A 16,017-nucleotide genomic window follows, 5' to 3' on the forward strand; every position below is an offset into this window, starting at 1 on the left:
GAATAGGTAGCAAAAAATACTTTAAAAACTGGGGGGAAAAAGGTTCCAACATCGTGCGGCAGAGGTGAGTTTCACAGAACTCTTTTTTCACTTTTTAAAGCTTTTTTTAAACTACTGGTTCCGGCGAATAGGTAGCAAAAAAAATACTTTAAAAAGTGAATAAAAGTTGGCCATGCCCACCCAGTCACATGACTCTCCCGCCAAGCCACGCCCATAGAACCAGTGGCAAAAAAAAAATTAGATTTCACCAGTGAATAAAGGGATTACATGTTTTAATATGACACGTGCCAAAGCAACAAGAATTGCATTTGCACAACAGATGAAAATATAATTAGAAAAATATTAGATTGAGCGGAGATGGATAGATTGACATTCAAAATAAAAGACAAGAAAGAAACAGAGTATTTTTATAACTCGGGATTTGTTTTATCCGTGGTTGGATAAAAGAGGGAGAAATTAGAAAAGATTATCGATATGTATAAGTAAATGACGATGAAAGATTATTAGTATATATTGTTACTACTATTATTATTAGTCGTACTATTATTATTTTGCATAAGCAAATTGACTCATTAAGCATAAGCAAATTGACTGTTCATTAAGCATTTATGCATAGCAAGGAAAAAAAATGTATAAATATATATTTTTTAAAAGTGTGAGGATATCGAAGTGCAGAGTTCCAAAAACAAATTATTACTAAAATTTCGATAAAAGCAATTTAAAATGGAATTGGATCAAATACAATTTAAAATGAAATTTGGAATAAAACACGACTTAAAATGAAATTGGAATGAAATAAAATATTTCAAAATACAGATAAAATATGATAAAGTAATGTTTCGGTGTCACCCCTGCCATCTACCCCAATCGGTACTCACACATGCCGATCGCAATCGAAACGTTTTGCTTAAGCACTGTGGGTTGAGTTAAATATCATTTTCTTCAGAAGGTAAGATGTTTTGAGGTGGGGAGAGAGAGGTTTATGCAAAGGTTCAGGATTTCGCAGTAGTCCTGCTTTCACCTGAGGTAAGGTGCAGTATCTGAACAGCTCTTCGCTCAAGATGAAATCCTGCAATTTTGAAACGGTATTCTCGTCGGCTGCAGACTTGGAGATGGTGATGTCTTTCATGATGGCTATTCCAGGTACCTCCACTTCATTTCGGCATATCTTGACAAACTCCTCCCTGGAAACAGGGTTAAAAGAAAGAAAAGGGGAAAGCATTTTAAATTGGCATCCAGAATGCTTCTAAACGCATCCACCTTTGCATCCATTCCGCCTTAAGACTTTACACTGGGAGTCAAAAAGCAATTCTCCCAGGATATTGGGAGGCTAAATCGTACAATGAACAGGAAAAAAGGAGCAAGGTACCCTATTTTTCGGAGTATAAGACGCACCTTTTTCCCACCTAAAAGAGGGTGAAAACTTGGGTGCGTCTGATACACTGAATGTAGCCCCACCCACCCACCCGCCCCAATCCTTTGCCTTCTGCCTCCCAGCAATTTACCTCCTTGCAGCAAACGGAGGCTGCAATAGGCTATAGCAATCCCCGCAGCCTGAAACAGCTGATGATCGGGAGGCCCCTGCTGAAATTGAAAGTGAAACTGGCTGTTTGCTGCAAGGAGGCAAATTGCTGGGAGGCAGAGACAGATATTTTTTTTCTTGTGCTAATCAGGCTGTTTGCTGCAAGGAGGTAAGTCAATAACTATAAATGCCTACAGAATGTTCGAATGATTAGACTTATTTTTTAAAGCCTGCTTTAAAGGCGGCTGCGGACTAAAGGGACATCGTCGCCATTCCTCCCGCCTCGGTTCTCGGCTCCTTCTTCCCAGCGTCCCCTCCCCTCACCAATGGGAGACTGAGACCGGCCCAGCCACCTCTCAGGGCGCTGCCACACCGGCGCTAGGGTGCTCCATTCTCCCCCCTTCCTTCGTCAAGCACAGCCGTCCGATCCGCCCGATGCCTCTCGTGTTGCAATTGGCTGGGCGCCTGCTGGCGCTCCTGTCAGGTAGCCCCCCCCCCTTTTGCAAGGTAGCGCCCACCACCGCCGCTGCTCCTCTGGCTCCAAACACTGGAACGCAGGTGTCTCGGTTCCTAAGACCATCAGAAATATGTCTTTTCCAATGGTCTTAGGCGACCCCTGTGAAAGGATCGGTCTAAAGTAGAATAAAATATGAATTAAAATATAAGAATGAAGACATGGCATAAAAGGGACAGTTAGAAGTCTGCTTTAAAGGGACAGGGAAATGTCATCAGCAAGATGTTCTAACCAACGTCCCTATGTCAAAAGTCCAAACCACAAGGTTCAGATAAAGTTCGTTAATGACATGTAGTGCATACCTGTAACAAAAGGAGAAGTAAGACCCCCATTTACTTATAAGGCTTTCCCCCCAAAATAACCAATAAGAAATGAGTTAAGTGTTTCCATGTTGCAATGCTTTTGAGAATGTATAAGAAAGTTGTTCAGAATTTGCAATGTTAGTGATTTTGCTAGCTTTCTGAACCTGGCAGCCAAATAAACTTTTCCTGTATCCTGAGAAGTCTAAAGCCTGCCATTTTCTGCAACAATTCTGGCGACCGCGGCAGGACGGAACGGACCGACCGGTGCCCCATCGAGGCCATCTCACCCATCTTCAGGCACCGATGGAGACTTTTCTCCGGCAGAGTGCTGACGACCTCTCTTGGGCATCCGGAGGACACCACCGATCCAAGAATCTGACAAGGATCAGGACAATAAAAATTACGCCGGCTGAGAAAGAGGACGCCTGCAGGCACCTCGGCTCTTACAACTGGACTGTGTTGCAAAAAGCTGGCCACATTGCAGGCCATGGCTCTCCTAATGGAGGAAGCTAATAAATTAACTTTCGCACAGCCTACCACTATCTATACCAGCCACGCAATTCAAGGAATTTTAGAAACGAAGGGACGTTTATGGTTAACAAACCCTAGAATTTACAAATATCAGGCACTCCTGACTCAAAATCCACAAGTGATCTTGAAGCAAATAAATGCCCTAAACCCTACCACCCTTTTGTCAATGCTGGGACCCTAAATTGAGCATAATTGTATGCGAACCATTGAGAGTCAGTTCTCATGGAACTTAACGGACGTGGCGTTGAAATCTGCAAACTATAACTTGTTCACTGACGGATCAAGCTTCATTACTACGGGAGATGCGGAGATACTGCTGGCTATGTGGCAGTGTCTCTTGACCGAGTCTTTGAGAGCGGGCCTCTCCCAAAAGGCACCAGTGGCCAGGTAGCAGAATTATGGGCTTTAATCCGTGCATTAGAGGGGACAAAGGATGAAAGAGTAAATATATGGACTGACTCTAAATACGCCTCTCTCACTTTGCATGTTCATGCGGCTGTCTACAGAGAAAGAGGTCTTTTAACGGCCTCTGGGAAGGAAATCAAACACCCCTTCCTAATTGAAAGGCTAACAGCTGCAGTGAAAACGCCAAAGAAAGCCTCTGTTATGTAACCCTCCAAACCGTACATAATCCTTACCCTCTCCCTGATGTGGTGAATCTGTAGGCCAAAGGGAACTGTGTAAAAGGAAATCTTGTGTAAGGGATAATTATGAGTTGTTTGCAGCTTCGTCTGCTGTTGGCAAAAGGCATGCTAAGCGATAACTTCCTGACTATTAACTCCCCGTGTTGCGAAAATACCCAAGAAACGCCCTTAGCTCTTGAAGGAGGATCCGAGGATGTCAAAAATCCCGGGAACGAAACCCCATTACAGGGTGGGGAACTGGTCCGCCCCCGTCAGCGGCGCATTATTTATGCTTGGGGACGAAACCGCAAGCCAATTCCAACACTTCCAGCCAACTATTTGGCAATCCCTGTAAGAAAAAGAGCAAAGCCCAAGGGAAATGGACCCCTGCAACAGTTAAGACAAGGGGATTACATGTTAAGGGTGTTGGAATTAGCACAAAGCTTAATCAATCAGTCTGACCCTGCCCTGGGTCAGAAATGCTGGTTGTGTTTGTCTGCCGGACCCTCATCATGCGGTGCCAGTGGAGTCAGAACTCTGGGAAAAGACCAGAGCTACGATAGTCTTTGACAAGGGAGGTAGATGGGGAGCTAGAACGGCAGAATAGCAGTAGACTTATATACCGCTTCATAGGCCTTTCAGGCCTCTCTAAGCGGTTTACAGAGAGTCAGCTTCTTGCCCCCAACAATCTGGGTCCTCATTTTACCCACCTCGGAAGGATGGAAGGCTGAGTCAAGCCTGAGCCGGTGAGATTTGAACCGCTGACCTGCTGATCTAGCAGTAGCCTGCAGTGCTGCATTTAACCACTGCGCCACCTTGGCTCTTAAGCCCAGCTACATGGCGAAAAGACTGGGGATGAGCCGTCTCCCCATCGTTGGCCCCATAGCAGTTGGTGTAGAAATTATAGGGTCACCCTCCTTGTGCATCAATAGCAATAGCAATAGCAGTTAGACTTATATACCGCTTCATAGGGCTTTCAGCCCTCTCTAAGCGGTTTTACAGAGTCAGCATATCGCCCCCAACAACAATCCGGGTCCTCATTTCTCCCACCTCGGAAGGATGGAAGGCTGAGTCAACCTTGAGCCGGTGAGATTTGAACCGCCGAACTGCAGCTTAGCAGTCAGCTGAAGTGGCTACAGTACTGCACTCTAACCACTGTGCCACCTCGGCTCTAACTATCAAACGACATCAGGAGCCTGGCATTCCTGTGGGGTCACTATCAGAGGAACAATGCCCATCTGAAATGTATCTTGCCCCCAGGAAAATCCTTGTAGGCGTAAAATTGACTCGCAGCATGTCTCCCTCTGCTCACAAGCTCTTCCAACAGAAAGTCACTTTCTCGCTCCCACCTCCTATTGTTTTTAGCGGATGGAAGAGGAATCTGACCACTGGAAGCTGCCCAAGGCCATTCCAACCACCCTGATTGCCCATTAGGCTCTCAATACAGTCCACTACGGGAGTTTGTGTTTACTTCCCCCCCTGGAAACGCAACATCCCAATATCTCTTTGAAGGGCCAGTCCTCAGGAATAAGCTAATGGATCCTAATCAAGAAGTTCCATTACAGCCTCTGACTGGTACATTCCTAGCAGGAACTTTACAAGTCTGGACTAATGAAAGGAACCTCCGAGTCCATGCCTTCTCCATGAACATCGTCGTATGTATAGGAGAAAATGGAGCTTTCTTTCTATGTGGGAGAAATGCCTATCTGTGCTTGCCCACTAATTGGACTGGCACATGCACCCTAGTACACTTCCTCCCAAAATGGGGGTGGTAAGTGGGGAACAGGCCCTCCCTGTACCCCTCCTGGGACATGTCCAGAAAAGAGTGCCACTCCTGATTCCACTATTAACAATCTTGAGAATAGGGACAGCAATTGGAACAGGTGTAGGTGGAATGACCCATTCCATTACACAGTTCAGGCAGCTGTCGGAAGAATTCCAAGAAAGCCTGAACCAAATTGCTGGTACCTTGGTTGAAATCCAAGACCAAATAGATTCCTTAGCAGCCCTCGTGTTACAGAACCGGCGGGCCATCGATCTTTTAACTGCTGAAAAGGGTGGGCTATGTGTATTCCTGGGAGAAGATACTGATAGACTATACCTGCCCCGAAAATCAGGTGGCAGAGGATTATTACAAGTGAAGCAAACAGTTGAAGAAGAAAAACATGCACTGGCTGATTATTTAAAAGAAAGTCAAGAACATCTATTAATCGAAGTAAAGAACAAAAATCTACTGAAGGCCCAACAGACGAAACAAGAATACAGAAAAGATGTGATAAAATCAAGAATGGAGAGTTGGCAGAACAAAGCACTGCATGGCCAATTTCTGGAAAAAATAAAAGATAAAGTGGACAGTGAATAAACTTGGTTATGGTTAACAACAGGTACATTAAAGAAAGAAACAGAGTCACTAATCCTGGCTGCGCAAGAACAAGCTATCCACACAAATGCCATCAAGGCCAAAATCGAAAAATCCTCTGATGATGCCAAATGCAGACTTTGCAAAGAAGCTGATGAAACTGTTGATCACATACTCAGCTGCTGTAAAAAAATCGCACAGACTGATTATAAATTGCGGCACAATTCAGTAGCACAAATGATCCATTGGAATTTGTGCAAAAATTATAATATTAAAACAGCAACAAACTGGTGGGAACATCAGCCTGAAAAAGTCACCGAAAATCAGATGGTCAAGATCTTGTGGGATTTCCGTATACAAACGGACAAAATGCTGGCGCATAATACACCAGACATCACATTGGTTGAGAAAAATAAGGTCACAATCATAGACATCGCAATACCAGGGGATAGCAGGGTCGCCGAGAAGGAACATGAAAAAAATCGCAAAATACCAGGACTTAAAAATCGAAATTCAACGACTATGGCACAAACCAGCAGTGGTAATTCCAGTGGTCATTGGCACACTGGGTGCTATTCCAAAAGCACTGGAATGACATTTAAAACAGTTAAAAATTGACAAAATCACCGTCAGTCAAATGCAAAAAGCCGCACTGCTTTGATCTGCACGCATATTAGGAGAATACGTTACGACGTCCTAGGCCCCTGGGTGGGGCCCGACTAGTAACCAATGCCAAATCCGGCGAAACAACTGGCCGCTGTGATACAATTGTATGATAATAATAATAACAACAACAACCACATAGAAAATAATAAATTAAACATCCCCCTCAGAATTCCAAAGACAAAAACCAACCTTTTTGCACAACTCCAGATGAGCCAGTTGCAACCACCTTTGGGAGTTACAGAAGCTCCAAGTGCAGTGAGGTAGTTAATTAACTACTCACGTGTCCTAGCTTTCTCAAATAACAGAGTTCAACTGAAATATTTATTTATTTATTTATTTATTTATTTATTTATTTATTATTTATTTATTTATTGGGTTTATTTGTATGCCGCCCTTCTCCAGGAGGGACTCAGAGCGGCAAACAACTCAAAGGGGAAAGGGAACATAAACAACAGTACACATAATTAAAATACACGAACTCTTATAGATTATAGAGCAGGAGTTTCCAAACTTGGCAACTTTAAAACTTGTGGGCTTCAACTCCTAGAATTCCTGGAGTTGAGGATTTCAACCCTCAAAATTCTTGGACTTGTGGACTTCAACTCTCAAAATTCTTGGAGTTGTGTAGACTTCAACTCCCAGAAGTCGTTAGATAGCATGGCCAGCTGAGGAATTCTGGGAGTTGAAGTCCACAAGTCCTCAGACCCCTGTCTTAGAGCAGTTCAAGGTGTTGGGTTGAATGATTTTAGCCACATGGGTGAAGGTTGCCTGTCTTTCTTTTACCTGAAGCGCTCAATGTCTTCATCCGCCACCAGGTTTTTGATGACCAGATATCCATTGTCCTCGTAGAAACGTCTTTGCTCTAGAGTTAGGGCGTCATTATCCAAGGTGTATCTGTGGGAACATGAAATATTAATTTTTAAATTGATGTGGAATTAAAACTTGCAACCTTGGGGATATTTTACAGAATTAGGCAATAAATACAAAACGTCATGGCCCGCCAGCTGCCAGCAGATCTGGCAACGGTTCCACCACAAAACCGTGTTCGACTAAAGTGCGCTCGATGAAACCGCGTAGCTGACGTCATCACAGTGCGACGAAAAAAGCACGCTGTGAACGCTAAAGCTAAAATTAACCCCTAAACCTAAACCTAACCCCCCTAAACCTAATCCTAAACCTAACCCTAAACCTAACCCTTAACCTAACCCTAAACCTAACCCTTAACCTAACTCTAAACCTAATCCTAACCCTTAACCTAACCCTAACCCTAACCCTTACCTTAACTTGAACCGGCTTGCTTTCAAAGCGCTATTTAAAGCGCCCTTTTTTCTCCGCAGTCGCTGTTGTCGCCCTGCTGATGATCCCTGAAATAAGCACTTGGCCTTATTTTTGGGGAGGTCTTATTATTTTTGAGGTGCAGGAGACGGCGAGTGTGGTCACCTCATGGCTGCTGCTGTGTGGCAATATTTTTGGGGAGGGCTTATTTTCAGGGGAGGGCTTATTTTAGCGCATGCACTCAAAAGCCCGATTGGGCTTATTATCCGGGGAAGTCTTATTTTGGGGGGAAAACAGGGTAATTACCTTAATACTTCGTGTATTACACTACGTCTGCAAGAACGCCACCACCAGAAAGACCAGTTTAAGATAAATAATTAACTTCACAAACCAAAATTAAAAACGACTGAAACACATACATAAACATACTGCTAAATACTTGAAGAAAGCAAAATGAAGGAAACTTTTAAATCTGTGTTTTCATCCAAGAGTAAACTCAGAGTAAAGTTCTACTTACTGGAACTGCATTGGGCATTCCACGGGAGCAACTGAAGTTGCTGAAGTTGGAACAGGTGTCTTGACATCAAATTAAGAAAAATTTAAAAGCTTGCTTTGATGGCAGATCTTGTGAGAAACGCACTAAGAACACATTTATAATCACAGGAGTTGCTCTCATAAAACAGAAATAAATTAAATATAATATAGCATCTTCCCATTTAAATTACCCTCCTCCCTCTGGAGCAGTGTTTCTCAACCTTGGCAAATTGAAGATGTCCAGATTTTAACTCCCAGAATTCCCCAGCCAGCATTCGCTGGCTGGGGAATTCTGGGAGTTGAAGTCCGGACATCTTCAAGTTGCCAAGGTTGAGAAACACTGCTCTGGAGTTATCTTATAGTTTGAAATGTAAAAGCTTGATGGATAAAGAAGGAGCTGAAAAATGTTCCTTTTTTTTTTGGCTCAAGTGGGATATTTCCTTCTTACATAAAGAAACATATGCAGATGATTTAGTATTTATCTTAGAGGAACTATTGGAAAATGGACCCAAACTAGTTCAAAAAATAGAAGAATTTGGCAAAGTGGCTGGACTTAAAATAAACAAGACAATAACTAAAAACATTACCAATTAACAGAAAAGAGGGAAAAATGGATATGCAGATAACCAAGAAAGTCAAATACTTGGGAATCTGGCAAAATGCTCATTGATTAAAAAGGATAATTACAATACCATACTTCAGAAAATAAAAATGGATTTGGACAACTGGAAAAAATACTACAACTCTCATTAAATAGCCACAATTAAAAGGAATATATTACCAAAAATTATACTTCTATTTCAAACATTAGGAAAGAATTTTTTTGAAGATTTAAACAAATGAATAACAACATTTTTTTGGCTAGGGAAAAAAAAATACAAATAAAATTAAAACTATTACAAAATAATGGAAACACCAAGTGGTTTTTCCAGACTGGGAATTATATTATCGAGCAGCAGCGCTGACATAGATAAAAGATTGGATAGATTTAAAAAACAAAAGGATTACGGCACTAGAGGATTACGTCTTGCAATTAGGTTGGCATCCATCCATATGGGAAGGAAAAAACAAAACACATACTTATTTTCAAAGGCACCAAATTACAGACACTTTTACTAACATGTGGAAAATCAAGAACCACTACAATAAAATACCTGTCTGGTATATCAACTATGGGAGCACTAATATACCCAAACAATGCTGGACCTAGACAAAATAGCAGGATACAAAGATATATTAGTCCACCAAGGAAAATTAAAAACGAAGCAAGAATTGAAAAACCAGGGAATCGATATAGATTGGTGGCCTTATGTGTAAATCCAGCCGAGATACAAAAAAAGATGCAGAAAACGATGATTTCTATAGAGAGCAACAAGAGCTGGATAAAATGTTACAGAGGACAGAGGAAAAAATGATTTAAAAAAACAACCAAACAACTATTTATTGAGATTCAAAATGGAAGATGAAATAGTAAAAGAAACCATGATAACTTGGGCAAAAAAATTCGGGGATACAACCATAGAATTAGAGGACTGGGAAAATTGGGGGGGGGGAGGAGAATTATAAATTGACAATGTCGGCAGTATACAAAGAAAATGTATACAAAATGCTTTATTGTTGGCCTTTACCCCCAGCAAGATTAGCAGAAATGTTTCCAAATAGATCAGCAGGATGTTGGAAAAGTAAACAGAAGAGTGAAATATCCACAAGAAAGAACAACTAAATATCCACAAGAAAGAACAACAAAGTTTAAAGAGCACTAAGAACCCCACAGTCCTCCTCCTCCTCCTCCCTGCAAACCCAACTCCCTTCCAGCACCGATGACATAGCCTAGTTGGGTCATGAAAGGTCGCCAGGAAAACAACCAAGCTCAAGAGCGCATCCCGGAGTCTTCCCCCCACCCGGCTGAGCTTTCCCCCCTCCAGGCTGCCCGCTCCAATTGGCGGTCTTTGCCGGGGCCCAAGCGGGGCCAAGTCCCGGGGAAAGGTGACCCCAGAGGTTGAGAAAGAGAAGGATACGAATCCTGCGCGGGGGCTCAAATGCCGGAGCAAGATGGCCAGCCGAAGGGGCGCGCTGCGTTGCTTCCCGAGGCTCTCCATCGCGCGCGTCCTTGGCGAACCAGCCCCGCCGCTTCTTCCGCTCAGCCCCGCCGCTTCGGCTCTCGGAGGCCGCTGCTCGGGCTCGGCTACAGCCGGGAAGGGGCGGAGAAGGCGGGCGGGCCAGCCCAGCTGCTCGCGGGCCACGTCGGCGGCCAGGGGCGTCCCCAGTGGCCGCCCTTCCCCGCGCGTAGAGGAGGCGAAGCGAAGGGCAGAAGAGAAGGGCTTGGCCAAGGGGCCCCGTTGCCCTGGGCGGAGAAGGCGGCGCGCAGGAAGGACTTTGGATCTTAGGGTTGAGGAGGGTTGGATCTGGGGATCCGGATTTACCGCTTGTTGCTTGGATGGCTCCTGAGCGCGTCTGCCCCGGAGACCAAGCCCTTCACACTTAGCCAATAAGGATTTCTCTCCTCTCTCTCCATCTTCCCTTCCCTTCATTCCTTCTTTCCTCTTCCCTTCCCTTCTCTATCCTACATTCCTTCTCTTCACTTCTTTTCTCTCCTCTATTTTCTTCTCTTTCCTATCCTACATTCCTTCTCTTCTCTTTTTCTTCCCTTCCCTATCCTATATTCCTTCTCTTCACTTCTCTTTTCTCTCCTCTCTATTCTTCTCTTCAATAGCTACATTCCTCCTCTTCTCTCCTCTTTCTTCTCTTTCCTATCCTACATTTCTTCTCTTCTCTTTTCTCTATTCTCTTCCCTATCCTTCATTCCTTCCTTTCCCTCTTTCTTCCCTTCCCTCTCCTACATTTCTTCTCTTTTCTCTATTCTCTTCCCTATCCTTCATTCCTTCCTTTCTCTCTTCTCTTCCCTTCCCTCTCCTACATTTCTTCTCTTTTCTCTCTTCTCTTCCCTATCCTTCATTCCTTCCTTTCCCTCTTTCTTCCCTTCCCTCTCCTACATTTCTTCTCTTTTCTCTATTCTCTTCCCTATCCTTCATTCCTTCCTTTCCCTCTTTCTTCCCTTCCCTCTCCTACATTTCTTCTCTTTTCTCTATTCTCTTCCCTATCCTTCATTCCTTCCTTTCCCTCTTTCTTCCCTTCCCTCTCCTACATTTCTTCTCTTTTCTCTATTCTCTTCCCTATCCTTCATTCCTTCCTTTCTCTCTTCTCTTCCCTTCCCTCTCCTACATTTCTTCTCTTTTCTCTCTTCTCTTCCCTATCCTTCATTCCTTCCTTTCCCTCTTTCTTCCCTTCCCTCTCCTACATTTCTTCTCTTTTCTCTATTCTCTTCCCTATCCTTCATTCCTTCCTTTCCCTCTTTCTTCCCTTCCCTCTCCTACATTTCTTCTCTTTTCTCTATTCTCTTCCCTATCCTTCATTCCTTCCTTTCCCTCTTTCTTCCCTTCCCTCTCCTACATTTCTTCTCTTTTCTCTATTCTCTTCCCTATCCTTCATTCCTTCCTTTCCCTCTTTCTTCCCTTCCCTCTCCTACATTTCTTCTCTTTTCTCTATTCTCTTCCCTATCCTTCATTCCTTCCTTTCCCTCTTCTCTTCCCTTCCCTCTCCTACATTTCTTCTCTTTTCTCTATTCTCTTCCCTATCCTTCATTCCTTCCTTTCCCTCTTTCTTCCCTTCCCTCTCCTACATTTCTTCTCTTTTCTCTATTCTCTTCCCTATCCTTCATTCCTTCCTTTCTCTCTTCTCTTCCCTTCCCTCTCCTACATTTCTTCTCTTTTCTCTCTTCTCTTCCCTATCCTTCATTCCTTCCTTTCCCTCTTTCTTCCCTTCCCTCTCCTACATTCCTTCTCTTCTCTTCCCTATGTTCTATCCTAGCCTAACCTACTTTCCTTCTCTTCTCCTCTCCCATCCCATTCCCTCCATTTGATGGCAGCACCGAACAGCCTTAGAGAGTTAGGTAGATTGTATCTCTATAAGCATCTTTCTCAACATTGGCAATTTTAAGGTGTGGACTTCAACTCCCAGAAGACCCCAGCCAGCAGGGCACAAGCGGAGAGCATCCATGAACACCAACTAGCAGTCAAAAGACTCTTTAATGGCACAACGCAAGGACAGACTGAACCATAATTTCAGCCGGGAAACTGTGAGCGACTTGAATCAAGCTAAGCCTAAGGGGGGGGAAAAAATGCTAGAGAATTTCCAGAAACCTGGCACTAGACACAACAGCCGTCAACAGATATACAGAGATAAATGACATCTACATACAATTCGAGAGAGACCAAAAGGAAGCAAAAAAAGAAAGCAAAAATATAAAAATAAGCGGCACCCAGATGAGCAGAGATTAACATCACGATTAATCTCAATCAAGGAGCAAGTAATATCAAGTCAATAGCAATAGCAGTTAGACTTATATACCGCTTCATGGGGCTTTCAGCCCTCTCTAAGCGGTTTACAGAGTCAGCATATTGCCCCCAACAACAGTCCGGGTCCTCATTTTACCCACCTCGGAAGGATGGAAGGCTGAGTCAACCCTGAGCCGGTGAGATTTGAACCGCCAAACTGCCGTCAGCTGAAGTAGCCTGCAGTGCTGCATTTAACCACTGCGCCACCTCGGCTCAGTCAAGGAGCTACCACCTCCATAAGCCACAGCCTAATCCAGGAACGACGAGCAATATCATCAGGACAAGCTGGAGAGTAAACCCCACTCCCTTCTAGCACTGATGGCGTTACCTACTTGGGTCATGAAACGTCTCCAGGAAAACCAACAAGCTCAGAGAGCACCAAGGACTTCTCATGTCAACCCCAAGCTCCAACATTCTCTCCCGTTGGTATTGTTTTCAGTCTCTGGATTTTCCATGACTTCCGATACTTATTTCACACCTATTTAAAGTTCCTTTTTACGACCCTGCGATCTCTTAATTTGGGGTACAGTTGGGAGAGGGGATTGGATGGAGCTGAGCATTTCCTGGCTGGATTGTGTGTGAGTGCTCCAACACTGGAAGTTTTTTTTAAGAAGAGATTGGACAGCCATTTGTCTGAAATGGTATAGGATTTCCTGCCTGAGCAGGGGGTTGGACTAGAAGACCTCCAAAGTCCCTTCCAACTCTGCTATCTCTTCTCTTCATAACTATCTTTTTCATTTACAAGACTATTAATAACATACCCTAATTTTCTGTTTTGTTCCAAAATCCATTTCTCATGGTATACCATTAAAGTTTATAGAAGATTCTGACTGTTTAAGCAAAAAATTTATTAGAAAGCTTTAAACTTCTTACAGATTTAAAAAAAAAAAGCAGAATGTTTATGGTTGTCAGGTTAACCAGTATAAAAATGTACACACACCACACCTAAACACAGATTTAATAAAAACCCACTAAAGATAATTGTTTTTTAACTGCTTTCATTATTCCTTATTAATTCCTTTCTCATAATCCGGCAATATTTGTGCCATAACCAACCAGCTAGATTTTAAGATACCGTTCCCTGCTTGTAACATTGCAATATAAAAGCCACAAATGAAGACATTAATCAAGAAAATTCACAGAACTTTTTTAACATTTTCAGACTCCTTTTTGAAAACGATGTAAAAAAGATGCTAAGACTCTAGAAAGAGTGCAGAGAAGAGCAACAAAGAGGATTAGGGGACTGGAGGCTAAAACATATGAAGAACGGTTGCAGGAACTGGGGATGTCTAGTTTAATGAAAAGAAGGACCAGGGGAGACATGATAGCAGTCTTCCAATATCTCAGGGGTTGCCACAAAGAAGAGGGAGTCAAGCTATTCTCCAAGGCACCTGAGGATAGAAGAAGAAGCAATGGGTGGAAACTAATCAAGGAGAGAAGCAACTTAGAACTGATGAGAAATTTCCTGACAGAACAATTAATCAATGGAACAACTTGCATCCAGAAGTTGTGAATGTTCCAACACTGGAAGTTTTAAAGATGTTGGATAATCGTTTGTCTGAAGTGGTGTGTAGTTTCCTGCCTGAGCAGGGGGTAGGACTAGAAGACCTCCAAGGTCCTTTCCAACTGTTGTTCTGTTCTATTCTTCTATTCTGTTCGTCCATCTCAATTCTACATCCCCTTTAGACCTTGCTAGGGAAACTAATTTGGCTCTACGGTTAGATTAAGATAGGTTGCAATTCAACCAAATTCGTCTTCTAAATTTCATTAAAGGAAAATACTTAGACCTTGAAAATGGATTCACTGATTTCAAAAGGTATTTTGGCCCTTGCATGCAAGATCCAAATATTGAACGTTGACTTAGAATTTGTTCTAAGCTCAGGAAGCTTTAAACATTTCAGAAACAATTAAATATTTTAGTTATGTTTTTTCCCCTCCAGTTCTAGAGACAAAAAGTGTTTGCCTCAAGTAGCTTTTGTTCCTGCTCTCTCTCTTCAGTTCCTTCTCTATACTTTGGAAATTTGTTTAGTCTTTGTAACTTTTGTTGTCTTTACAAGAAATGTTCAAACTACACAAATATGTAGCTTTCAATCATTTTCCTCCATAAATAAACGAACAAGTATCATGTTTATGACTCCTTTGTTTAATTGGGTCTCTTGGTTGAGTTTTAGGTCGTGTGTGAAAAACAAATCACACTTTAGGCCATATTTATGCAGAAATATTGAACTAATTTAAGCATCTCTGCTCCTACATGAAATATTATTGGTTTTAGGGGAATTTTTAACAGATGTCCGGAAACGTAAGAGTGGTTTGTATATAAATGTGGTAGATAAAATAATTACGTATTGTATTTTGCTGCCTCTGCAAAATAACAGAATCAAAAATCAAAGAATCGCGTTTGGAAGAAAATCCCTGGATGTATTTTGCGTTCGAGAAGCCCTTCTATGGAATAAATGACATTTTTCTCATATCAACAAGCAAACCATTCAACTACAGAAGTCAGGTTCCATTATCACTGAATTGGTAATTTATTCCACCGCATTTTCTGAAAAACACACAAACATTACACTTTCTTTAAAAAAAAAAATTGCTCGTTTGAAATGTCTCTTTCTGAACATTTTTGTTTAAAAAAAAAAGGACCGTGGGGAAAAAAAGACCGGCATGCCAAATAATTTTGGCAAAATCTGCTCTGTATTTTCAACTGCCCACTGTGGAAGAATTAAATTAACCTGTGCCACCAAACAGGTGTTTTGCCATGTGAGATTTGCTAAAATTCACTTGCCACCCAGTAATTACTCAACGGCTACCGCAGATTGTAAATAACAAAGGATTTCTTGAGAGTATATTTGCCATGAGGAGTAAAGAAAGTACAGAGGAAGTTGATGAAGAGAGTTAGCAAGCTATATAAACTATATTCAGAGTCATTTTGCATTGATTGAGGGGTCCTTGGTTCTCTCTGAGCTTGGCTGCTTCCTTGCAGCTGTTGATGGGAGTTGGGTGGGTGTGAATATGGTGATACCATGAGGTTGCTACAATCGGATGTTTTCAAAATATATCACAGCGTTATCCTTCTCATAGCTTGTTGCTTGTCCTTGGCTTACGGCCAAAATTGAGCCCACGATTTAAGTTGCTAAGTGAGAAATTTGTGGAGTTCTGCCCCTTGTCACGACTTCTGCATTTGTTAAGCGAATCTCTGCATTTCTTAGTCACACGGTCGTTAAGTGAATCCTGGCTTCCCCGCACTGACTCTTGCTTGTCGGGAGGCAGCAAAGGAGCCGTGTGACTCTGGGACACGGT

The 16,017-nt window shown here is 42.6% G+C and overlaps 1 protein-coding gene across 1 annotated transcript in view; it reads right to left on the reverse strand.

The window, feature by feature from the left end:
- PHYH (phytanoyl-CoA 2-hydroxylase) overlaps positions 1–10,503 on the reverse strand; it is an 18,827-nt gene extending 8,324 nt beyond the window's left edge. The window contains exons 1-4 of the mRNA XM_087722394.1: positions 10,345–10,503; positions 8,310–8,368; positions 7,301–7,411; positions 1,022–1,184 (exon numbers count right to left, since the gene is read on the reverse strand). Coding sequence (XP_087578520.1) covers positions 1,022–1,184; positions 7,301–7,411; positions 8,310–8,368; positions 10,345–10,425 — 414 coding nt within the window. The 5' untranslated portion in view covers positions 10,426–10,503. The remainder of the gene's footprint in view (positions 1–1,021; positions 1,185–7,300; positions 7,412–8,309; positions 8,369–10,344) is intronic.
- Between the last annotated feature and the right edge of the window lie 5,514 nt (positions 10,504–16,017).

Source organism: Thamnophis sirtalis, unplaced genomic scaffold (assembly GCF_051295495.1).
Source record: "Thamnophis sirtalis isolate CommonGarterSnake01/CBP01778 unplaced genomic scaffold, rThaSir2_p1.2 scaffold_9, whole genome shotgun sequence".
NCBI classification, from domain to species: Eukaryota; Metazoa; Chordata; class Lepidosauria; order Squamata; family Natricidae; genus Thamnophis; species Thamnophis sirtalis.